At 42.9% G+C, this 24680-nt stretch overlaps 1 protein-coding gene across 2 annotated transcripts in view; it reads left to right on the top strand.

Moving 5' to 3' along the window:
• Nucleotides 1-24680, top strand: part of prex2 (phosphatidylinositol-3,4,5-trisphosphate-dependent Rac exchange factor 2) — a 107482-nt gene that overhangs the window by 55217 nt on the left and 27585 nt on the right. For both annotated transcript variants that reach the window (XR_004634516.1, XM_034706250.1), the window contains exons 20-33: nucleotides 21-157; nucleotides 1686-1803; nucleotides 2465-2649; nucleotides 5514-5675; nucleotides 9309-9531; nucleotides 9626-9833; nucleotides 13842-14021; nucleotides 14175-14269; nucleotides 15531-15613; nucleotides 16216-16306; nucleotides 19080-19208; nucleotides 20116-20157; nucleotides 21793-21890; nucleotides 22054-22200. Coding sequence is in view for 1 of the 2 variants with exons in the window: in XM_034706250.1 (XP_034562141.1) it covers nucleotides 21-157; nucleotides 1686-1803; nucleotides 2465-2649; nucleotides 5514-5675; nucleotides 9309-9531; nucleotides 9626-9833; nucleotides 13842-14021; nucleotides 14175-14269; nucleotides 15531-15613; nucleotides 16216-16306; nucleotides 19080-19208; nucleotides 20116-20157; nucleotides 21793-21890; nucleotides 22054-22200 (1898 nt within the window). In the remaining variant the exon portion in view is untranslated. The remainder of the gene's footprint in view (nucleotides 1-20; nucleotides 158-1685; nucleotides 1804-2464; nucleotides 2650-5513; nucleotides 5676-9308; nucleotides 9532-9625; nucleotides 9834-13841; nucleotides 14022-14174; nucleotides 14270-15530; nucleotides 15614-16215; nucleotides 16307-19079; nucleotides 19209-20115; nucleotides 20158-21792; nucleotides 21891-22053; nucleotides 22201-24680) is intronic.

Below are 24680 nucleotides of genomic sequence, written 5' to 3'. Positions count from 1 at the left end.
ATGACTCCGTCTCACGCCAGGCACAGTGGCAGCCATAGCTGGTCTCCACCCGGGCCAATGCATCATCAAGGTGAACGGCATCAATGTGAGCAAGGAGAGCCATGCCAGCGTCATCGCTCATGTCACCGCATGCAGGAAGTACAGACGGCCCACACAGGTGAGGCAGGGGGGGTGAAAAATGTGTAAACTTGATCCTGCGGTTAGGAATAGTTTTGATCCGGAGGGAAAGGGAAATATTTAGTGTATCATCAGAAAATTCCCAGAACAGCAATTCCTCTCCGCAATTATGTTTTGGTTGCACTTTCATTTCCCATGATTCCCACTGAATCATATGTTATATGATTAGAACGTTATGTAATAGATCTAGAAAGAGGAGAAGTGTGGGATATTCTAAAAGAGCAGAAAAGAAACAACCGTGAGAAAACAACATAAACCTCCATGCTTCAATTTACCTTAATTTACTCTCTTTCTCTCTCTCTCTCTTTTTCTGACCCCTTCTTTCCTTGTCTTGGGTCATTACTCAGAAATAATACTAGTTTTGGCTCCATCAGCTGACCCCTGGCTCACTGCAGCAGGCCTGCTGTGGGAGACTGGCAGGCTACAGGCAGAGGTGGGAAAGGATTTGGGGGTGGTGAGATCCCTGGAGGAAAGGAGGGAGAGAGAGAGGGAGGGATGGAGGGAGGGAAGGAGGGAGGGAGGGAGGGAGGGAGGGAGGGAGGGAAAGGTGCAGGGTAAAAGTGGTAAAGACATGGCTAACAGATTTTAGTAAAGGGGGAGAATGCATGCTCAGTCCACCTGTTGAAGGTTGTGTGAAAATAGAAACCCAAGGTTGTGCGTTAGTGTAGTGTGTCACTATAATTGAGCCCTGCTGGGAGTTGAGGCTTAATGAAGCACTTCAGGGTTCCAACACTACGAGAGATCTGGTTTACATCATGTGGTACGGGGGAACCGCCCTCTCTGTCTGTGTGTGTGTGTGTGTGTGTGTGTGTGTGTGTGTGTGTGTGTGTGTGTGTGTGTGTGTGTGTGTGTGTGTGTGTGTGTGTGTGTGTGTGTGTGTGTGTTTGTGTGTATGTGTGTGTGTGTGTGTGGTGGCACACTAGAAGACCACAGACCAGTAGGCAGGCACAGCATGTAGCCTTGGCAGAAAACCCACTGTGGGCTGGGGTGTGGAGAGGAAAGAACAGACACAGACAGATTTACACACACACTCACAAACACACACATTTACACACGCAGGGCTGTGCGGCACGCTAAAGTGAGTTGATGAGATTGGCATGGGTTTGCGTTTGCGGTCACACCAAGTGCCATGTTCCCATATGTTTGTTAAGGCTTTTCACTGCTTTGCTCTGCCAAACCAACTGTGACACTGGACACCGTATCTGGGCAGAATCAGCTAAACATGCTGCTTCAAACCCAAACACACACACACACACGCAAACACACGCAAACCAGAGCTCTCTGTGTCCAGATTTTATTTTTTCTCTTATTTTCTATCTATAAAAAAAAGACGCACCACCTGTTAAACCTTTAATGAGTCATAAGCTGAATCGTGTTGCTTGTAATTGTCCCTGCAAATGTTCCTGTCAGGTTCATTTTAAGTGCAAAAAGACAGCAGTTTTAAAAGACAGTTAAAAATAATTCTCATGAAACTTCTGAGCTAATTTATGTATTGTAATCCTATGCAGCAAGACACCATTAAGTGGGTGTACAACAACAGTGAAAGCGCTCAGGAGGACAACCAGAAAACTAACCAGAAACCAAACTCAGAGGAAAACGGAGACGGCTTCGAGTGTAAAGTAGAAGGTAACCTCACACACACATATTCAAACATGCACACACAAATCTACACAAGCATTAACCATGAGGGAAAATAAGTTCTGCTCAAGATGTCCATTGATGTAACGCAGGCTTGTTCGCGGGAACACGAACACGTCGCCCTCTCTCTAGTTAACACAGAGACGGAGCTCCAAACAGACTCATCTGGACTGTGTTAGTCTGAGCGCAGCCGCCTCCTCTGGCTCATCAAGTGTTAATTCTCCCCTACAATTTATGGATCCCACCGAGAAATTAAAACAGGAAAGCTATTCCTTTCATAGCAAACAGCTCTGCAGCAGGATTTAATGCTGTATTAAGTCACTGAGTTAGCGTAGGGTGTGCTAACTCTTGTAATTTCTCGTCATTTCTTTGGGGTGATGGAGGGATACCATGTGGGGTATGGGGTTGTGGGGTCCTCCAATTAAACGAGCTGCAGATTTTGTAGTCAACGACCTCCTACAAGGAAGAGTTTCTGATGATGAAACACTGTTGTTGTGGTAAACACACAGAGATAATTTGTGCTGATCACAGAACATGATCAGAACAGGCATTTTATGACTTGTGCTTGTGTTCTCACACATTTACTTATAATTTAACAGAGAACTGTCTCCTCTACTTTCTTTGTGTTCTTGTTTTTCTGCAACCACAGAGGTGATGGACAAATTCAACACGATAGCAATCATAGATGGAAAGAAGGACCATGTAAGTCTGACAGTAGACAATGTCCACCTGGAGTACGGAGTGATGTACGAGTATGACAGCACGGCGGGAATCAAGTGTCACGTGCTGGAAAAGATGGTCGAACCCAAAGGATTCTTCAGTCTCACTGCTAAGGTATTCTTTTAGTATGATGATTGTGCATCTTTGAAATTTATATCAATATAATAATATATATTCTTTCCAAATCTCAATATTTACACAAAGTTCATCCATGGCCATGTCACTAAAGATGCTAAAATGTGTTATTAAGGCTTTACATCTTTGTTCCAGTTCAACAAGATCAGAAATGTTGAGTTAAAGTAGGTTTTGATGGCTGATATCATGATGAATAGTTAACTGTAACCAAGCTAGGAATTTAAACCGTATCCACTGAATCACTTACCAGCTAAAAACAACATTAGCTAGGCTGTTGGACAACATTATGGTTTCTTTCCCATTTCACATGGCGGCTATTTTCCTTTGATGTTACACTAATGGTAGAAAGGATTCATGGAATTTTAATACGTTACTGCTGTGTTACAAGTTTACACATGTTGAAAATGTAAAGTACAATTAGACTTAGCTAGCTGACAGATCTGTTAGCTCTTTACTAGCTAGTTAATTTCAGAGGCAATTTTAGGATCAGACGATGAAAGATTGTGATATGGAGAGTTGTTTACAAGGGTTGAAACTTGCCACTGAACTACTCATTCACTGAACATGTTTTCTATGTGGAGATACCTGTCCAGTACAAGAGTAGTATGGTCACCACCGGATTTCATATTTTCTAAATCTCAAAGTGACTACCATACGCAGTTCGGATGTTGATGCATGGCTTATTTCTAGCTCTGTTCCCCTCTTAGATGACTGCTTCTCAACAAGCCCTTAGGTATCTTCACCGTTTTTTGCTTGTGTATGCGGTCATGGCCAAAGGAGGAATTGGAAGTTAATCTAAAGGCCCTCCTCTGTCCATCATTGTTGCAACAAACTTTGTTCGTTTACTAGTTGTCAAGTTCTATGAGGAAGCAGTGTCGGCTTCAGGGGCTGCCACTCAACCAATCAGGATGGAGGGTCGGAGGGTAGCTCTGATTGGTCTTTGGTAACAGATCAAGAGGAAAACATTGCTGGATACAGAGGCATTGGAAAACACAGGGATTTCGCCATAATCTTAAATGACTGAAATTACTGATGAATGCCGATGGGTATTTCTCCAAACACAGCACAAAATATGTTCAGTTTTCACCAACTGCACCTTTAAGTAGAGGAAAATAATTAAAATATTACTGATTCACTACACTTCATATCTATACCATATCACACCAGCAAAACAGATTTTAGCTAGGAAGTAAATACCGTTGACAACAGCTAATGTTGTTATTCAGCTACCTGAGGTATTCACTCATACTAAAAAGTCCCAACCAACAGCAATGTCAGATAGCTACTGTCTAGGAATTGACTGAATGCTGATGTTAGCTGATATCTACAGGTAAGGTACACAGGTTTTTTTGCCCTGAAATTTAGCCTGGTTTCTGGATTTGATATATTTATTTTCTTCTCTCTAATTGGCTGATGTTGAAGTAATAAGATGATAAAATGAGGCACATTGCCTGCCTTACAACACAAAAATATAACATCATTAGATCATCAAATAGCCACCTTGTGTTTACAGTGAAAGCAAAGATCATTAGTTGAGAAGCTCAAACAAAACTTTCCCAGGAACTTATCCGTCTCAAAAACATTCAGCATCATCTGAAAACACGTCGTTGTTTACACCCTGACATTATGTTGACTGTTTTTGATCCAAGGTGTCGGTGGATAAATGTTAGAGAAAGAGACTGAGTGGTTTTATTACTCTTTAAGTGATGAAGAGCGCTGTTGGTGTTCATCACCTCACAGCTAAGCTTTGTATCATAACAGAGAACAATGTAGTTTAAAAAAAAACATGACAGGGCTTCTGTTCCCCAAGTCACCGCTTTCAGTTTTCATTATTATCTTTGAAAGATTTTCATTAATATTTCAAGAGAACTGTGTTTAAGTATTTCTCATCATGTTTGGTTTTAATTGCACAATGGGATTATTTACATCCGTACATGCACGCAGATCGAGCCCTCAGCTCCCCTGCTGTGTGGACTGGGAGGCTTGAGGTTAGTTGTAAGTGACAGCTTTATTTCAGTCTTGTTAGTTCCCAGCTGTTTAAGTGTATGCTTTTTACCTCATAGCGGCGACACTCACAGAATGATCATTATTGATTTAAGACACACAGAGGAAAGAGGATCCACTCAGACAAAGAGACACATGTGGCAGCATCTCTCTGCCTTATCCCATAATGAGCAACATCTCTCTTCATGTGAAATTAGCAGAGAGCAGAGGTTACATTCACATCTTAAACTGATCTGGATTTACAGCTCTTATGTTTTAAAGTACTAAAGCACCCCCTTCTATGAAACCCATTGACACGCATTAAAATAAAACTTATCCCCCTGATGATAAGCAGTTTCCCATTCCTCAAAAGTAAAAGCAATTTTAGTGTTATTATAAACATGTGCCCCGGCAGTCCATGATATCCTCTGAGATCCGTGTGATGTGGAGTTTTAATATCACTAAGTCTCTTCCTGTGATTACATTTCCTCCTCTGCTTTCCTCTCTTCCCTCCACGAGGCATCTCATTAAAACAGCTCAGAGATTTGTGTCTCTTTTCTCCTTCGTATCTAATATCTGATCTGGAAAGTCAGAGTCTACATACATTCAATATATGAATTGAAATTTGGCTTCTCCTCTGTGGATTTATGAATAGCACATGGACGTTTTAGCTATCATAGAGAAGCTGCTCGTAAAATGTTGTAGAGGAATCAGCCCTGCAGCCAAATGTTATGTTGAATATCAAAGATAAACAGCTCGCTGCTCATTTACATCCCATTAGGTGTTCCAGGAGGGCTTTAAGAGGCATCTGGTTATCAGTTAATCATCCCTGCTTTTTCACTTGCCCTCCCTCTGACCAGATCCTGGAGGCACTGGCGCGTAATGATGACACGCTGGTGCAGATGTGCAGCAGGTTAAGTTTCAGCTGTGATGTGATCCCCGAGGAGCTGCAGGTACGCTTCAGCGCCATGTGTGGTGAGAGGATGGAGCACATCAACCGGCGTATCACCAACTATAGAAAGGTACCTACACCTTTGTATGAATGTAAAAAGAGTATGCAACTGTTGTGGATTTACCACTTTTTCAGATTTATAGGTTCGATCCTAATCAGTAGCTCTAGTCCTTCAAGAATGATTCCAACTGTATATACACTTGAACAGAGTATTTCTGACAACCTCCCCTGCATACTTGGGGGAAAATTCACAGAAGGGTTGTTGGGCTAAATCTGTGAAATGTCACTAAAGAAACTCTCTTATTCTGAAAGTGTTAAACTGAGCGGCAGAATAGTTGCTATGCTACTACTGTACCCATTTAGATGATTCATGATGCATACATTCAGGACAACATCGCCCACTCTGTGTGAGCCTCATTTTAAAACAAACCCCAGTTGACACAATTATAAAGCGATGCTAACAGCTCAGGTGCATTCGGAGTGAACATATGTGATATATACACTACCAGTCAAAAGTCTGGAAACACCTTCTCATTCAAGGGTTTGTCTTTATTTTAATTATTTGAAACACTGTAGATTAATACTGAAGACATCAAAACTATGAAAGAAGACATATGGAATCATTTAATGAACAAGAAGTTGTTAAACAAACCAGAATATGTTTTATATTTTAGATTCTGTAAAGTAGCCCCCTTTTTCCTTCATGACAGCTTTGCACACTCTTGGTATTCTCTCAGTCTGCTTCATAAAGTGGTCTCCTGGAATGGTTTCTAATTAACATGAGACTTGTCAAGAGTTCATTTGTAGAATGACTTGCCTTCTTAATGTGTTTGAGACCATCAGTTGTGTTGTTCAGAGGTAGGGTTAGTACACAATGGATAGCCCTATTTGACTACTGTTTTAATTCAGATTATGGTAAAATCATATTATTTCATAGTTTTGATGTCTTCAGTATTAATCTACAATGTAGAAAACAATTAGAATAAATGAAAATAATTGAATGAGAAGGTGTGCCCAAACTATTGACTGATAGTGTATAATAATAGGTGCCACACTTACTGTAAAGTAAGAAACACAATGATGTTTAGATGTGGTCTTGAAATGAAGACTTTGACATTACTTTTATAATAGGGGTCAAATTGTTCAGGGGCTATGACACAGTCCTAGCTGAATCGACACACCCTGGAGCTAATATACAGGGTGAGGATGGCACTGTTGTGTTATCTCTATGGCCTGCTCTTGCTGGTTTAGAAGTTATATTAAAGAAGGTGAAACTGTAGTCACACCTGTCGAGTCTGAGCATCACTATAAACTGGAAGGAACTCCCTTCCTGTAATCCTCTAAACGATCAGACCCAAAACAAGAGCAAGGTGCACTGAGCCACAAAACTATATGAGCATTTTAGCGCTTGAATAGCACTATCACAGTCTCCTTTGTGAATCTGAGCTTGAAATGGGATGGATTTCTTCAGCAAAGGAGGCTCCGCTCATGGAGTTATCTGCAGATTTAGCCTTGAGTTTGATTTAAAAAACTCAGCTGTGCTTTTTTAAAGAACCAAAATGAGGAAACACGCTGAAATCGTACAAGAACACACGATGATGATTGCTTGTTTTATTGCTGTACCAACATCAACAACTCAGCTAGCATCAAACACATGACACACTGAGAACAAATTAAACACAAGTGTCAGCATGTGCAGGCTGTTGTGTTAAAATGTAATCAGCTCTCATTGACCTGCAATTGGAGCAGAAATATTTAGTCAACATTTCTGTCATTGACTCGCAAACTTGTCATTGAGTTTGTGAATGTGTGTGCAACATGAAGTCTAATTTGGAGCTCTGTTTATAATAAGCTCACAGCTGTTTGTTGACAGAGCCAGAGAATTTTCATCACTTTTCATTCACATCTGTAAGCGTGTGTCTATAGGCCAAACATCTCGATGCGTGCAAGTGTGCGTGAGACGGGAAATAGGAAAAGATCTGACTCAACATGAGAGCGGGTCTTGGATTAATTACCAGTCACTTATAAATAGCTCCGCACAGCCACAGCCGGGACGTTTGTTGTGTAAGATTCCCCCCTCCTGCACCGGAGCATTCCTCGCACAGACCCCTGGAGAGAACGGAGGGGGAGGGGGAGAGGGAGAGGGAGAGAGAGAGAGGGAGAGAGAGAGAGAGAGGGAGAGAGAGGGAGAGAGAGAGAGAGGGAGAGAGAGGGAGAGAGAGGGAGAGAGAGAGAGAGGGAGAGAGAGGGAGAGAGAGAGAGAGGGAGAGAGAGGGAGAGAGAGAGAGAGGGAGAGAGAAAGAGAGGGAGAGAGAGAGAGAGAGAGAGAGAGAGAGAGAGAGAGAGAGAGAGAGAGAGAGAGAGAGAAAAGGGGCACAGAGTCAAGAGAGAGATGAGGGATGAAAGAGGAGAGAGCTGACATTAAGGGACAGAGAGACGGATGAGAGAGTGGTAAAAGGAGAGATGTTGACCCGAGGCCTGGAAGAGGAAAACCTCTAGAGACAGAAGAGATGGTCTCAAGAGAGGGTCAGCTCACGGTCCATCTGGAGTTTGTCATCTTCCTTAGAGCAGCAACTTCATACTATCTTAGATAATAGAGATGACATGTGTGTTATAGCATCCTTACTTACTTAACATCCAATTTGTGTGAGTCTAGACAGCCAAAGTTGCTAAAAATGTATCCGATAGATTAAAAAGCATCTGCTGGTTTCTGTTTGGGACAGGATACAGGCTTTGTGATGAAGAGTTCAAGGAAAGTGTAACCAAATGTTCCCAAAAAATGTGTTTGTGATCTTCTGTATCAGCTCTATTGGATCCACGCAGCCCTGTAGACTTCCTGTGTATTGTGTTTAACATGGAGATGCTATCTCGTGGCATGTTCTGGACATTTCCTCGCAGAGCAGGGCCTGCTGGAGGCGGTTCTATAGAAAGTCCATGTCATGAAGTTGCCCAGAAGAATGCTTGCACTGGTTTAAGAGCTCTAGAAGATCATAGCATCTTTATTAAATTTAGAGTAACATGATTGTCAGTGGAAAGTTTATTTTATATCACTGTCACAAAAGGAAAACCACAGTTCCTCTGCTGCAAACTCAAAACATGAAGCGGCTTTCTGGAGGCTGCAAATCAAATCACAAACACAGAAACACAAACAACGTTATCATATAATCTACAATATGATGATGCACACAGGTTTAATTCAATTTATACCAACCTCAGGAATAAATGTTGACGTTAAGGTCTAGATTCCTTCACATGTGTGAACAATGAAGCTGCTTTGTGTCTGTCTTGTGTCTTCCTTTCGAGGTTAACGTTTGAGCTGCGACATGAAAAAGGAAGAATGAAGAAAATATTTAGTAACGCGTGTTAAATCTTATTCAGCCAGCTGTAAAGATGTGATATTAAACAGAGCGTTTAGCTGACACATATTCTGTAATGTGTTTCAAATGGAGCCTTTTATTGGTGTGCAGGTCAGGAACACACCAGCTGTGTCATTTTAAACTTTCCAGCCTGCTTGTTCTAAAAGATCCCCTCGCTTTGATTACTATTGATCTAAAAACCTACAAATCAGTCATATCATGGCGCTGCATCCCCTGCTGTAAAGGCCTCCATAACACATGATCTCGACCCATTTTCCTCACAAATGTAACTTGGCAGTTTGCCTTTTCACCAGCTGTATCTTCTTTTCCTTCCCATTGTTTCATAGTTTGCTCGGGTGCTGAAGAACAGAGCATGGCCCACCTTCAAGCAGGCGAAGGCCAAGGTGTCCCCCCTCCACAGCAGTGACTTCTGCCCTACAAACTGCCATATAAATGTGATGGAGGTCTCCTACCCGAAGACCACCACCTCTCTAGGTAGTGCCTTTGGTGTGCAGCTGGATAACAGGAAGAACACGCTGGAGAAGGGAGCACGCAGCAGTGCAGAGCAGGGTGAGGAAAACGTTGAAGCAGAGAGAAATTATTAAATCTGCTGTTTCAGATGTTTGACTCGTGCTTTGCTTTCTCCACTCCTGTTTCCTCTCAGGTAAGCTGAACCCCATGGTTAACGTCCAGCACACCATCACAACCATGGCCGCCCCGTCGGGTCACAGCCTGGGCAGGACAGAGGGTCACGGCCTTCGCTTCCTGCTCCGAGAGGAAGACCTGCTCACGCTGGACGCCTACCAGAAACTTCTTTACAAACTCACCACGGTTGTAAAGGAGATGGAGACACATGGGGCCCATATTCATGAGTGAGTGGCTGCATATATATGAGCACAGTATGAACAACATATGTAGATGTGCAGTTCCATGATTGAAGTGGCCAAATTTGCAAAACTGAAAGCAGATGTTTTTCTTGTTTGTGTCCAGATCTGTCGTATGTGAGTCAAAGACGTTTGTGACAAACATGAACACATGACCCCGGATATGGGATATGCAGAACATCATTCACAGCACAGATCTGAAGTAACCTCAATTTAACATCGACCCCAAATCTCTGCTGCCCTTCTCCCAGCAGTAACTCTTCCTAACATGTGCTCATGTGATGAAATCTTCATTGTTTCATCAGTCCAGACATTCACACTAGGACACCCAGGGTTCTTCAAGTTTTACAGTACGAGTCCTGCGGCTGTTTTAAGTCCAACTTTTAACCCTTAGACCTAGACAGCCGACAGCGGCTACTTGTTCTTGAATGTTTGATAACTTTTGAACCGCGAATCCTATCAACAAGCTTTAAAAACACAGTTACAGTGGACATTCCCAGCTTTCCATTGATACCACATTTGTCTCATTCAGCATATTCAAAATAAATTCAGGAGAGTCTAGCGCCCCCAAAATGGTCTTGGTCTTTAAGGGTTGAAACACAGTTTGTTGCTTGTCATATTAAGCACACATTTCCCTCCTGCTTCTCTTATGCTTCCTCCTATCTTTAAAACAATGCCCAACTACTCATTGTCCTAAATATGAATTTCAAAATCCATCGGTCATATTAGATTGAAGTTGAAACAACCGTTCCCTGTGAAACTGATCGATTTGACCCTTCATATCACTATCTCTCACCTGCTGCTTTTATTTGACCTGATCTGAAATGTCCTTAAACCAGGTTCCCTCATAAAACAAGCAGTAACTCTCAGCAGCCTGTTTGGTCAACGTGTTGCATCTGGCGCTTCACAGACATACATTACGGTCATTAGTCCTGCAGCTGTGTTGTGCGTCTGTAAACTGGGCAGAAAACAGAAACTTCAAGCCAGCTTTCTCTTCCATATGTTCACACAATATGCGTGTAAAGCTGTGCAAATGCGTGATTGATGCAGAGGATTTTCAACCAGAATCGTGGGCAGTGTGTGTTTGATCAGTGTTTCCTGGCTGGGCACTCTGTGGTTCATTGTTTGGAGGCACACAAGGACAAGGAAAGGAAGTGGGAAACACTACTCCAGTACTACCTCCCCCCTCACCCAAACAGGAAATACAAACTCAATGAAGGAGAGGGCGTGTCGGCAGGCCAGGTGCCCTCTGGAAATGCCATTCACTAACATAGGACTGCTGATGCATGCGTGCACAGTGAACAAACACATTCTTTCATGTTTCCACGATGAAGAAAATGTGTAAAATAATCATAGTACTTGTTTCTGCCCACGCAGTTAGCTGTTGTCTGCAGGCAGCAGAAGTATGAGTGATGAATCTTTAGATGATATTTGATTAATCCAATCATCAGAAGTCTAAATAGCTAAGGCAGCAGCATTCAGAGGCATTAAAAGTCTCCAGACAGAGCAGAGCTGCTGCTAATAATGAGTCGTGTCCGCAGCAGGATGCTTAATGACCAAATTTTGTTGTGCTGCTGTCGCTGCCAATTAGTGCAGCCGTGTCCATGCACGTTCAAATGGTCCGAGACACAGCCAGCCAGGCGATAATGACCTTAACCATGCGCTAGCTGTTAAATATGCAGACTCACACACACACACATGCAGTCTACTGGAGCTTGTTGAGGGAGAATGTGTGGGTAGCAGGGGGCTAATACAGGTTTTGTTGCTGGTCTGGGAGCATTTCTCTGACCTCTGTGGGTGTGTTCATCCCTCCAGAGCTCTCCATTAAATTACTTTGCATATTAACCTGCTCTCTGACTCACCAAGGGTCGCTCTTGCTTGTTTTGTGCGTGTACACCCTCTCACTCTCTTGTCCTGTTTGTTTCCTTGCCTCCGCAATCAGACTGTGACGTTCCTCACCCTTTGTTTCTTTCTCTTTGTGTTTTGGGAGTGACTTGTAAGGTTGTCAACATTGCTGATACTTTGATTCTTCTCAAAAGCAATTTCTTTGAAATGATGTTATCGATATTTTTTACAGTAGATGGTATTGAAAGGTAGCAAAGCTTCTGAGAAGTCAGATCTGTGGTCATATTCTCAACCTGAAGCTGCTGCAGATGACAGAGAGAGCAGAGGTGGTCGAGCACCACTGATGAAAACGAAGCAGTGAAACGGAAATAAGATGTTATTTATCAGTATGTCATGTTGGTCTCTGTTCAAAGCCTTTTTTTGAACCTGCACTAAAATAAAAACATGACAAACATCCTGTTTTGATGCGCAGGAGTTAATTTTTGTTTCTTTGGCATCAAAACAGGTGTTGATATTGTTTGGTCTGTACTAGTATCATATCGCAGTTGTAAATTCTGGCAGCGTGACGTCTCTCTTGACTTGCTTTGACGTCACCACCTCATAATGTTGTAATAATGAACTGAATCTGCAACGTCTATGAGGGCTCTTCTATGTGCTTGGTCAAACTCGACCCTCCTCTGTTCCCAATTGAAAGTCAAGACAGGAAAGGTTCAGAGCATGCACCAGAGATAAAAACATCCTCAAGTCATTTATGGAGAAAAAAACAAGTGCAGATAGAGTGACGTTACATAATCTCTTGGCTGATTTTGGAGGAATCCATTTAGGGGAAGGGGTTACAGACGAGGGGTCACAGCTGTGTGTGGACGTGCCGTGTGGCGGGCTTTCTATCAGGACCTCCTCCCTTCCTGGATGAAATAATCACCCTCTTCCCTGCTGCAGTTTGGTGGATTCTCCTCATTAGAAGCGTCCTGATTGGCAGCGGTTTCAGAGCTATAAGCTCCTCTGACTTCTTTACCTGAGCGCAGATTAAACCCGAGTGTCCTGTCTGATATGTGGCTTTGTAATGCAGATGCTCTCATGAAGGCGGTTGATGTCTGATGGTTTAATGTGTCAAAGAGGGTCAAAGAGCTTCTTGTGAGAGATTAAGAGATCTTTCTAATTGCCGGTGATAAGCAGCGACGTACTTTGGGTCTACTCTTTCTCCGCTCCGCTCTTTGTTATTCTCTCTTTCTCCCTCCAACAGTTTGCGCCCCAAAGGCCCCAAACTGCGCTCACTTCTTTATTAACTCACAGCCAATCACAGAGCCAGGAGAGCTTCTCCATGGCGATGGAATGCCACTCTGCTCTCGGAGGGGGCATTGTGGCGGCTCCTGGAGTGGACCATAATGAGGGCATCTCGGTGGCCTGTGAATGGGCAGAAAGGGGGTCAGCAGAGAGAGAGGGATAGAAAGAGGAGGAAAGAGAGGTGTTTCAAATCATCAGGAGGCCTACAAAATCTGAGATGCATTTGGGTAGCATGAGGAAGACAGGTTGTTTGCTTCAAGTAGCTCATGAAAAGTCCTTGAGGCCGATGTTATGACACAATGGAAAAAGTAAGCGGGGGACAAATTAAAATTGGACTGAAATGTGAACAGACATTGCGTGTCAGAGTGAGATAAAAAACAAAAAAGCCAAGCCTAGCACATTTTGGAATATGACTTTAAACGCCACCATGTGTTGCTGCAACTGTGAAAATATCCCTGCCGGCCTCTTCCTGCTCTCCTGATATCCGTCTGATACAACACAGGCCGGTGAGAGGGGAGCTGATCTGTGCAGCGTGTTGACACAGCTGTGCAGAGCTGCATGTTGCAAACCTATTAATACGACCAGGATCCCTGACCGGCTGAAGCTGTGGAGCGGAAGCAGAGCACACACAGGTTGAGCTTTTGTTTGGCCTGCTCAGTCAGCTGTTTCAGCCCACACATATGCCGAGTGTACGCTCTGTGTGTACTGCTCAGTGTCTTACAGTGTTTGGTCACATGTTCGAGCTTCCTCTGTAGCATCAGACAGATCAAAGAAGATGTTTTTATCCTGCTGTCTCAGGAAGTGTTGCTTTTGGATGACTGTTGTTGGCTGTTTTATAAGTCCCCCCCTTTTCTGTTCCTCCATCAGCCTTTTATCCTCCATCACCCACCCTCCAGCGTCAGAGGCGAGGACCCCCGAAAGCTACATATCGGCAGAAAGTGAGGGGGAGAAGGGGGAGCGGAACGGGAAGAAAGTGTGCTTTAACGTGGCGGGGGACGAGCAGGAGGACTCCGGACATGACACAATCAGCAACAGAGACTCATACAGGTAAACATAAAGAGACGCACACCTTCAGAGAAGTGAACATTTAGAAAAATCTGTGATAGCTGAGCCTGCCAAAAAGTAAACACACTGCGCTATCTCACATTACCTAATGAAGTTTTCATTCCTCCTAACGTTGACCTCCTTGTTTCTTCTCAGTGACTGTAACAGCAACAGAAACTCCATCGCCTCCTTCACCAGCATCTGCAGCAGCCACTGCAGCTCCTACGTCCACAGCGATGAGATGGACTCAGGTGCATACATGCAACATGATGTTGTGAGGGATTTTGTTCCCCACACTAACATCCTCACAGTCTACATGATGTGTTTGAGCCACACTGTGACACCAAGAGGAAAATAAAAAATCCACGAGTCGTAATCCATGACCCTGATCAACTTCAACCTAAAATATCATTCCATAAGTAATGGTTTGGGATTATTAGATGACTTCAGGATTATAATGTATCGTCCAGACAGAGAGAACAGAGAAGCCTGGATTTGATTTGATCGTCTCAGACGGACGTTTGGCAACAAATGTCATCTGGATTTGTCTTTAACATCTTTCACAGCCGTGTATCCGGCACATATCCTGTCCTCTGTCGCTTCGGGTGTCGTACTCACACACAGTCACAGCCTCACACACACTACTCTAACTTGAGCCAAAAGTGTTGCCTCTTTTTCACGTATGAAGTTCTGAAATGTTCAAAGAAAGTTTCAATCAATCAATCAATAAATCTTTATTTATACAGCGCCAAATCACAACAAAATGTCATCTGAAGACTCTTTCCAAACAGAGCAGGTCTAGACTGTACTCTATGTTCTGTTATTAACAAAGACCCAACATCAAGACAGGATAAGATCCAGTCCCAACCTACAGACAGGACTCAGTCTGATCTCATCTTAATCCACCATGAGCAGAGCACTTTGCAGCATTTAGCAAGTTACAGTGGCAAGGACAAACGTCCTTTAACAGGGCAGAAACCTTGAGCAGATCCAGACTCATGTTAGATGGTCATCTGCTTTGATCGTTACAGGCCAGGCTGCCCCCCTGAGATCCAGATCCTGAGATTACTCTAACTTTCCCTGTTGGACAGGAGGATGAAGGGGTGGGGGGTTTGTTTTTACAAGGTATTCTAGATGGAGGGGGAAGCAGAGTCTATGATGACAGTTTTTACCTCTGTAACTGTGATCAGTGAAATATGAATCAGCTTCAGCACGTACACGAAGATTGCTCCAGTCGTGAACCAATTCACACGTCAGCTCACCCTGAGAGCCGGGAAGAAAGTTGAGGGTAACAGTTTTATCTGGCTGTTTGTGTTGACACATGCCGCTCACCCTGAAAGTTCTGGGATTCATCCTGAGTGTGGTACATGTATGAATACAGCTTCATGTTTAATCATAGAGCCTATACATTCAGAAGGAAACTTGATACACTGTCATAAGCCCCACTTTAGACATGTTGTACACAGGACATTCAGTGACTGACACTGACGAGTTGTACCCTCACCTCTGCAGGTGATGAGATGCCCTCCAGTGTGTGGCTGTCACATGACAAGCAGAAGAAACTCCACAGCTTCCTGGAGCATCTGTTCAGCCAGGTGAGTCAGAAACATCTAGAAAGAAACTGAAACTAACCTTCAAACCAATCAGATCATGAAGCTGTGTTTACCTCGTGATAGTTTCTTAAATTCACTTTCTTTAAACCTCACATAATTGGCCTAACCCTTTGACAGCAGTGATTGTTTGTTGTTTTAAACTGCTGCACAGGGAAGGACAGTCGTGACATCCTGCAGCTGACCCCTGACCTTTCTCAGATCTCAGACTTATCTGATTACACACACACACTCACACTCTAGCTCACATACTTGAAATGCACAGAGTATCAGTGGGTAGTTTTATGTGGATGTCTCTATCTGCAGTAGAAAAGTTTTGCTGTTTCTGCACTTTTGAGCTGCTTCCTGTCATTTGTTTTATTGTGGAGCTGTTTCCCAAGCTTTGTTTACTCACTGCATAGTAAATTATGTTCACTGGAGTTTTGTGTGAGTGTGTGTGTTGAAGGAAGGGCGGAGAGAAGCAGGTGTTGGCTATGTTTAGCCAGCATTTTTTTCCTCTGTGCTTCCCTCTGCATACTTTTGATCCTGGCTCAGAGGGAAGCTGTATCATCTCAGTGCATCCGGTCTGACCCTTGTGCTTTCTTCAGGTGGACTCGATCAGCAGCATGCTGAGGGGGGCGGTGGTGGCTCGGGCCTTTGAGCAGACCAAGTGTTTCACACCTGGGAGAGGATTACAAGGTAAAACAGCGAGACTGTGATGTGCTTTTGACCCCTTTTTTTTACCTCCCATTACACATCACATCTACTTGTATTTTAAGCCCGAAACTTCACGTGTTTCAGTCTCCAAATATTGATTTTCAGCTCAAAACATCAGACTATCTTCTGTTTCATGTAAGGATTGTTTTTATTCTGCTTCTCGGACCTTACTGGGCGGCACAGCTGGCCTGAAAGAAGAAAGATAATATTGTAGGAACTCTCAAGCTCGACCAACAGTGAAAGAAAACAGAGCACACGCTGAGCTGCCTGCGCATATGGGCTGCAACTTCCTGTTGTGTGAAGTGTGTGTGCACAGATGTGATTGTAACAACATCAGGGATAGGTGGCTTCCAGCTCATAAAAAAACCTCCTTCCTTTCTCCTCTTTTTTTCTGCCCCTCGCTCTGAAGCTCTTCTGACTCTAGTGTTAAATCAGCAGCTCTCTGCGTACTCGTCTCCACTCTGCAGTCATCGCAGTGCTGCTCACCAGTGGATGGAAAACCTGACCCTGTGGCAGCTCTTAAGCTTGTGTTTCTTTTACATCATTTCCTTTTAATCTGAGTTTATTTGTCACCCAACCTCCTCTTGACCTTTGATTAACACAAAGTCTGTTAAGTTTAGTCACTCAGGAAATGTAAGAATGTTGCTGGAACAGGTTAAATTTAACCTTATCAGCCCACTGGGAATATAAACTTACGTACAGTTAATCCTCCATGACTCACACTGGAGATAAGATAGAAGAAAGAGACACACAAGGCAACAATTGTTTCCTTTCTTTGTTGTTTTTTCAGATGAAGGACAAAGAAAAATAATATTATTGTCTCATTTTGTTCTTTTCAAGCTTTGTTTTTTCACCTCAAACGTGTCTTTCATGCTTCAAACAGCTGATGTTCCAGTTATTCTGCATGTTGAATGAAGCTTCCAAACATCTTGACCCATTTGGCTTGCAGACTCTCATCTCAAGCTGTCTTCAAGTGAGCGTGGATATGCTTGAACGGAAAATAGGTCTTCTTGTGTGTGTGTGTGTGTGTGTGTGTGTGTGTGTGTGTGTGTGTGTGTGTGTGTGTGTGTGTGTGTGTGTGTGTGTGTGTGTGTGTGTGTGTGTGTGTGTGTGTGTGTGTGTGTGTGTGTGTGTGTGTATGCTTAAATGCCCTCAGGAGAGACGTGGAGGCCTTGATCAGCGCTGATCCATCTCCACTCCAGTAATGCGTATGGTTGATAACAGAGCAAATAGGATTATCTAACAAGTGGAGCATTTCTGCATCTGATCTCTCTCTCTCCCTCTCTCTCTCTCTCTCTCTCTCTCTCTCTCTCTCTCTCTCTCTCTCTCCCTCTCTCCCTCTCTCCAACAACACACACTCCCAACCCTCCTTCGAGCCTCTATTAAACAACCACCTCTCCATCACAGATCTCTTCTTGTTGACCCCAAAGTAAACTTTATAACGAGCTCTTCTGTCCGGTTTTATTTGAGATGCTTGTACTCAAGTTTTGCCTCGACAAAGAGGATGAAGATTAGATTGTAGGCGGTCTGACTCTGGAGGTCTGTGTGACACGCTCATAAAGCCGGAGGTTCTTGGTGTGTCTCATAATTTTCTTTTTTTAATCACCATGTCAGCTTTGTGTTTCTGCACCACTCAGCTGCGTAGTCGTGATCGAAAAACATAAATTGCCATTGATCTTAATTCTTTTCTGCCAGGCCTTCTTTAAAACCATTTCTTTAGTCTCAAACTGTTGAAAATGGACAACTATGGATCTATGTGTCTCTCCGAGGTCCAGTTGCAAAAACTATTGAAAATTATTATTTCTTTATACTGTGTCTTGAACTGGATTATGTTTTGGTATTGCTGTAGCTCCATATTGAGTCTGTTCCACAGTTTTACTCCACAGATTAAAATACAAAACCTTTTCCTTGTAGTCCGAACACTCACCATCTTTAATCTTAACTTCCCTCTTAAATTATAACCCCCCTCTGTTTCAAAGAACAATCTTTGAATATTTCCTGGCAGGAGATTTTTCCTTGCCTCATACACAATTTGTGCAGTTTTAAAATCCACAAGGTCAAATACTTTCAATGTTTTGGAGTTGAGGAACAATGAATTATTGTGTTCACAGAAATCAACATTGTGAACTATTCTGATGGCTCTTCTCTGTAGTACTGTAGTGGTTGCAGTGAGCTTTTATAATTTTCAACATTTAGCGAGTAAAATGTGAACGGAAAGGTTCAAGAGAGCCAAAGAAGAAGAAGAGCAGAGGAAACAAAGATGCAGATTGTATCGTTATTTATTAGCATCTGTCGTTTTGTTTTGATCTTCTTTGTTATTTTAATAGGTTGTTGACGGAATGATAAATCTCTGAAACGAGCGTGTTGCTCTTTTAAATGTTTCTGATGTGCTGCAGGAAAGTAAAAGAAGTTTTATGACAACAATAAACATCTGTGAGGAGAAAATGACAAGAGAGTTAGGGGAGAAGAGAGAGGGAGAGAAAGAGAGAGAAGAGAGAGAGAATCACAAAGAAGATTGAAGAAAAAGCATCAGAGGAGGAGTGAAACCAGAAGATCTGTTTATTGAACAAACTTTTCTTTCTGCCCTCGGTATCAAGCGATTCAAGAGACGTGCAACGGCAGTTTGTTGCATGTACGAATGAATCGGTTGACATAAAGCTATATAAATGTAAATATGTGCACACAAACACACCACGTTGACTCTGTGTGTGTGTGTGTGTGTGTGTGTGTGTGTGTGTCTGTGTATGTTTATCAGAGTTTCAGCAGGAGATGGAGCCAAAAATAAACTGCACCAAGAAGCTGCGTCTCCACGTCAAGCAGGATCCCTGGAACCTCCCGAGCAGCGTTCAGAGCCTCACCCAGACCATCGCGAAATATGTAGAAGGTCAGTGTGTACCTGAATTACACACACACAACAATATTACTGCTCCCACAGAGTTTAAAGTCTTAAAGTGTGTGCACACAGAGTCACATTCAGTGTTTATCATGGAGAAGCTAAGCAGGCTCAGGAGGTAATGTGCATTAAATCAGTCTGTGCTCCTCATCATATTTATTGGACATAATAACACCTTCTATTGCAGCAGTGTGGCTCCAGGCAGTCCCACACCACTGACTGTGCTGCTGTCTTTAAACTTTAAACCTACTGTAACAACGTCCTGGGACACATTAACCGCAGCTGACCAGGTTATAGAAGCAGAGAGACGAGAGATCTCCTTATTATCTATACAGTAAGTGTAGTTCCACTCATTCCCAGTTGGAGTGTGCATGTATGTGTCTGTTGGCACACAGATTACACACACAGACATACATGTACATACTGATGGATCCGAGCAAACAGCTCTAACCCAAAGCCAGCCACATGACACTCCTGGGAAAGGTGAACTGAAGGCCATAACACAGCGAGCACAAATAAACAGAGTCATTATTAAAGCACAGCCTGGCCTGTGCACAACATTTTTTTTTTTACCTCTTTCCATGATGGCTTTTTCATGCCGTGCAGCGTCCTGCCAAGCTCCCTACTCTGATATGACTATAAACAAATATAGATTTACGTTGTTATCTTTGCCCCTGGCTGGTTTTATGACGCTGGGTTTATTTCTTTTCTTATATGTGAAGATAAACAGCTGTGGAGCCGGGACTGAGCAGAATCACAGCCCTGTTTATGACGTTCAGGGGGCTCAGTTTACAGTATAGGTCAGACTGCTGCTGTGAGGGGAGACGGCTCTTTGGGAATTCACATATATTTGTTCACTGCCTCTCTTGACTGCTTTTATTTATCTGTTCTTTTTCAGAGGTGAAGACACGGCTGCTCCTAGTTTTACTGCAGTATACAGGTTTGTCTCACTCTCCTCCTGCAGAAACACAGAAAACACCACCAGCTGGACTTTAAATCATTGAGTGTTTCTCAGAAACGATGAATAAATCAAATGGCAAAGTATTGCAGAGAGACAGGTTTATAAAGCAGAGTTTATAAGCAAATGAAACAGCATGATTTGTACTTTACATCGCTGATACCGGCAATGAGAGGGATTAATGCCTCATTTATTGAACATTAAAGCTCCTGTGAGGAATTTTAACTGGTTATGAAACGGACTGAAATTAACACTGACACTTGTTTATGAGCTACAAAAGCAAACAAGACCATCAGCATGGAGACTGACAATTTATGTTGAGCCATTTTTAGTGTGTAAAACTTCAGCCAGGGGGGGAGGGGCGTCGGGCAAAGGGATTAACTGCATGATGATGAAACAGCCTCTTATTTTAAAAGTCATATTTTGGGAATTTTTGCCTCTATTAGTTAGGAAAGCTGAAGAGAGGCAGAAAGTACAGGGAGTAGAGAGAGGGGGAAAACATGCAGCCAATGATTGAGGCCTGGAGTTGAAGCAGAGAGCACTGTGACGAAGACTAGCCTCCGTACATGGGGAATGCGCCTAAACCGCTAGACCAGTGGCGCTCTAAAACCGCCTTTTTTAAACCTTTCTCAAGGCATAAGTTCTCGATGATTCTTACACTTGACTGTAATGATAAAACAGGATGAGACGTTTTCTTAAAATCACTACTTGCTCATGGATAAAAGGTCCGGCTCAGTCCACAGGGGGCTCCAAAACTTAAACACACTGAAAGTCACTGACAGGAGCTTTAAGCTGTAACAGCTGATAGGAAGCAGGAGAAGAAACTGTCAGAGTTGCATGTCGTAAAAAGGGTACACAAGATTTAATTTGGACATGAGTATAAAGAAACATGCAATGATGTTTTTCTCATGGTGACCTCTTCTCTTCTGTTACATTGTATGCTACATTTTTTCTTTATTTTTAGTTTCAGTTCAAGTCCTTTTCAGAAAACACCACAGAAAAGTAATGGTATCACTAATCTACAAGAAACACAAAAAACTTTCTGGATACAATCAGATGCTCATGAAAATCTCTAGTAATCATTGCTGTGTTTAACTTTAACTTTAACTCCTTCGTGTATGTTTGTCCTTTATATTTTTGAATAAACTTCAGTAGAAAGTAGTAAAGAGTGGATTTTATTTCCTGAGCTGGACTGTGGAAGGACTGTTTTAAAGTGTGGGAGCTTGCACTCCTTCTTTATTACACTTTCTGACCCTGTGAGAGGTTCATGAACTCATTTTTAACTCCACTTTTTCAGGGGGGCTATTTTTCAGAAAATTGTGGCAGACAATTATTTTCCACTCGGTTTACCTGTCGTTTGCTCTCATTTTTCCTGGTACAAATGTTAAACACACAGCAGGTTTTTTTTTTCTTTTTAAAGCAGCCAAGACTTCCCGTCATCTTAGTTAAGCTTAAAGAGCGCAGAGTTTGGAACTTGTTTTGACACTTTACCACTTTCTGCCTCAGGTTTGGATATCTTTTATGTGTCTTGACGATACCTCTCCCTGCCTGTTTGTACTTTACCTGTTTTATCATGGCTTCTCTCTCAGCATCACTCCTTTTTTGTTTTCCCTCTAGACTCAGAGATCCAGCTGCGTCGGGATATGGTGTTCTGTCAGTCACTCGTTGCGGCTGTGTGTGCCTTCTCAGAGCATCTACTGGCTGTCCTTAACCAGGTGAGGTGTTCTTAAGTCTGGATGGAAATTGAAGAAATACAACAACTTTAATTTGGTAATACACACAGGAAGGATCCTTTATTCAAGCAGAACTTTAAAGAGCAGTATCTTTTCTGTTTTCGTGCCATCAGAACAGAGCGTTTTGTTTTGTGTCCCTTTTCAGTTTCATAATATGAGCAGGGAATCAGACCAGGACAGCTCGGACCCTCAGGACCTCCAGGAAGCCCAGGAAGCTAGCCGCCGATGGCTGGAGCAGATTGCTAGTGCTGGGCTGCTCTTCCACTTCCAGTCCCTCCTCTCCCCCAATCTGGTGAGCAGCAGACACAAAACCGAAGTCTCTGTCTGTGTGGACCTGCCCTGTAGTTGGTGAATGGGTGACAATATTAACTACAAGCTATATTAATGTAAAGGTCAGTCAGTATTTTTGCTCTGCTCTCTGAGTTTGTCCGAGCAAACACCATGAGATGAACAGTTATGCTTCACTCATTAATCAGGAAGCTGCTACGTGGCTGTGTGTTGTAAACACTGCTCAGAGTGAATGTGCTGACGTTAATACGCAGTCTGCCCACAGTGACTGTGCAGGGATGTGGTCTGAATCACTGAGGTGTGCCGCTCATTTGCAGAACCCGATCCCACAACCGGTCGGTCACCCTCATGTGTTCCACAAACAAGAGCTTCACTGTCATCTCGCTGATCCTTGTTTAACCTGCAGCTTTGCGATAAAACACAGTGTTGTTATGGCAATGCAAGCATCAGAAATAAACATGCTGCAGAAGTCAAGAAGAAATATTTTATGGAAACAAACAACAGTTTAATGTGAGCATCGCACATGCATTCATCTTTCACTCAGCAATGCTAAATTTTAATGATCAGAAGGATGCCTGGGTATAATAGCCGTGCTTTCACAACATTGTAATGCAGTTAGCTCTCTCTTGATTGATTAGTGCCAATGAAAGTGGTGAAACAACTGCTTTTTGATTTATGGTGCAGTCTTACCTGGAGCTGTGTTGCTGTGATGCTCATGAAATGTTAGTATATCTTTTAGCTTGCAACTGAAAAAACAAGGGCTACACTTAAGGATTACTCTCATTACTCGTAATGCCTAATTTCTTCTTCTATAACTAACCGTCCCTTCCTTATTGCAACTCCACAACAAGGCTGTAAAGAGGCGCTGCCGCTATCACGTCTTTGTACTTTCATAACTATCCTGCTGCAGTGGTGTAGTATTGGTATCTCAGTGTTGTGATCACATTGGATGGTGTTGAAGAAGCATGAGAGCTAAACACACAGAGGGAGACATGCACACACACACACACAGCTCTGCTTGCTCTGTCAGCTCACGGTGGTTCTGTCTCACCTCTGTATCGCCTCTTACGCCTACAGTCTGTTTAATACATGGATGTAGTCTCTGTGACATCACCCTTTTATTTCTGGAGCACAGTTTTTAAGCCTCTCGTCTGTGGTTGCAGTATTGAAAATGTAACTAAATTTGAGTCAACATAACAAGAGGCGGAGCTGAGGCTGGCATTTAGCCTTCTCGCTAACATCTGCAGTGTGCCCACCTGTCAGTCAAGTCAGCCGTCCCTAATTATGCTAAACTCGTAAGTTTAATATCTTCAAAACTAATGAGTTAAAAAAAAAAATAACGTCATTCTGTAATCATGTTTATTTTTACTGTGAATATTGGCTGTTTTGAATGGGTGTGTATGTGGTTTCTGGTGCTTCTGTGGCCAGCCTCAAGTGGACTCTTGAGGAACTGCAGTTTTTATCACATCAGCATTGGCCGCTTCGTTACTACCTGTAATTCCAGAGCATCAGTGGGATGACTTGGTCCCACCATCACGTGTTATAGCTGAGACGTTGCAGGGCGAACATATCGAGCCTTTAACTGGCACTATGAAAGGGCTTTAAATATCTTGTATACTGTCACAGAGCACAATCGTAGTCTAGGGCATCCAAGTGTCTGCTGCCCGTGCCATAATAAAGGAAGAAACAGGTGGCTGTCGAGCAAAGGAAAAGCAAAAGGGCGGACCTAACCTGTAACGACTTCTCTTTCCAGGCCAACTTGTACCGTTCCCAGGACCAGCTCACTTTGCTTCCTTCTCATGACCCCTCAGGGTTTCGGATGACAGTTAATTTGTGATAATATATAAGACACGCGACAGTAACTCAAACTCAACGGGAAAAAGGGGGGAGAACTTCTGAAAATCTTTTTGACGGCTTCCGACAACGGCGTCTCTTTCTCTTTCACCTCCTGCACAGGTGTTGAGCTTATCAAGACCACAGCGTCCCCGTCTCATTGGCCAATAGGTCGCGTGAAGGCCCACCCACCTGTAGCTCGACAGCTCAACACCTACACTAAGGACAGTGTTGTCGTAACAGTATTAACATTTGGGAAGCATGAGCTGTTGTCTTTGCAGCTGACTCCTAACAATGAATGGATTATCAAGTAGTTGACAGGTTATTGATTAATAAGCATCTCATTAATAACGTAGAGGATAAGAAAAGGACCATCCTGTAAGGAGTTGCTGACATAAGGTGATATAAAAGAAAAGTGTTGGTGTTTAAACCCTGAATGAGTGTATTGGTTTTGGTTTCAGGCTACTGTCTGTCCTCACATGTTAATGGAGGTCAGTCCAGCTGAAGGATCCTCTCCACAGCTCATTAACTACAGCCAATTTGGACTGCTAAAATTCAGCTCACACTCTAACTTCACTGACACCCAAATTCATCTGTTTTTAAAAGTATTTTTTAACAACTTATAAAAAAAATTAGAAGCTGTGAGCATAA

This window comes from Notolabrus celidotus, chromosome 17 (genome assembly GCF_009762535.1).
Source record: "Notolabrus celidotus isolate fNotCel1 chromosome 17, fNotCel1.pri, whole genome shotgun sequence".
In the NCBI taxonomy this organism is placed as follows: domain Eukaryota; kingdom Metazoa; phylum Chordata; class Actinopteri; order Labriformes; family Labridae; genus Notolabrus; species Notolabrus celidotus.
This window is presented reverse-complemented; position numbering and strand designations above follow the sequence as displayed.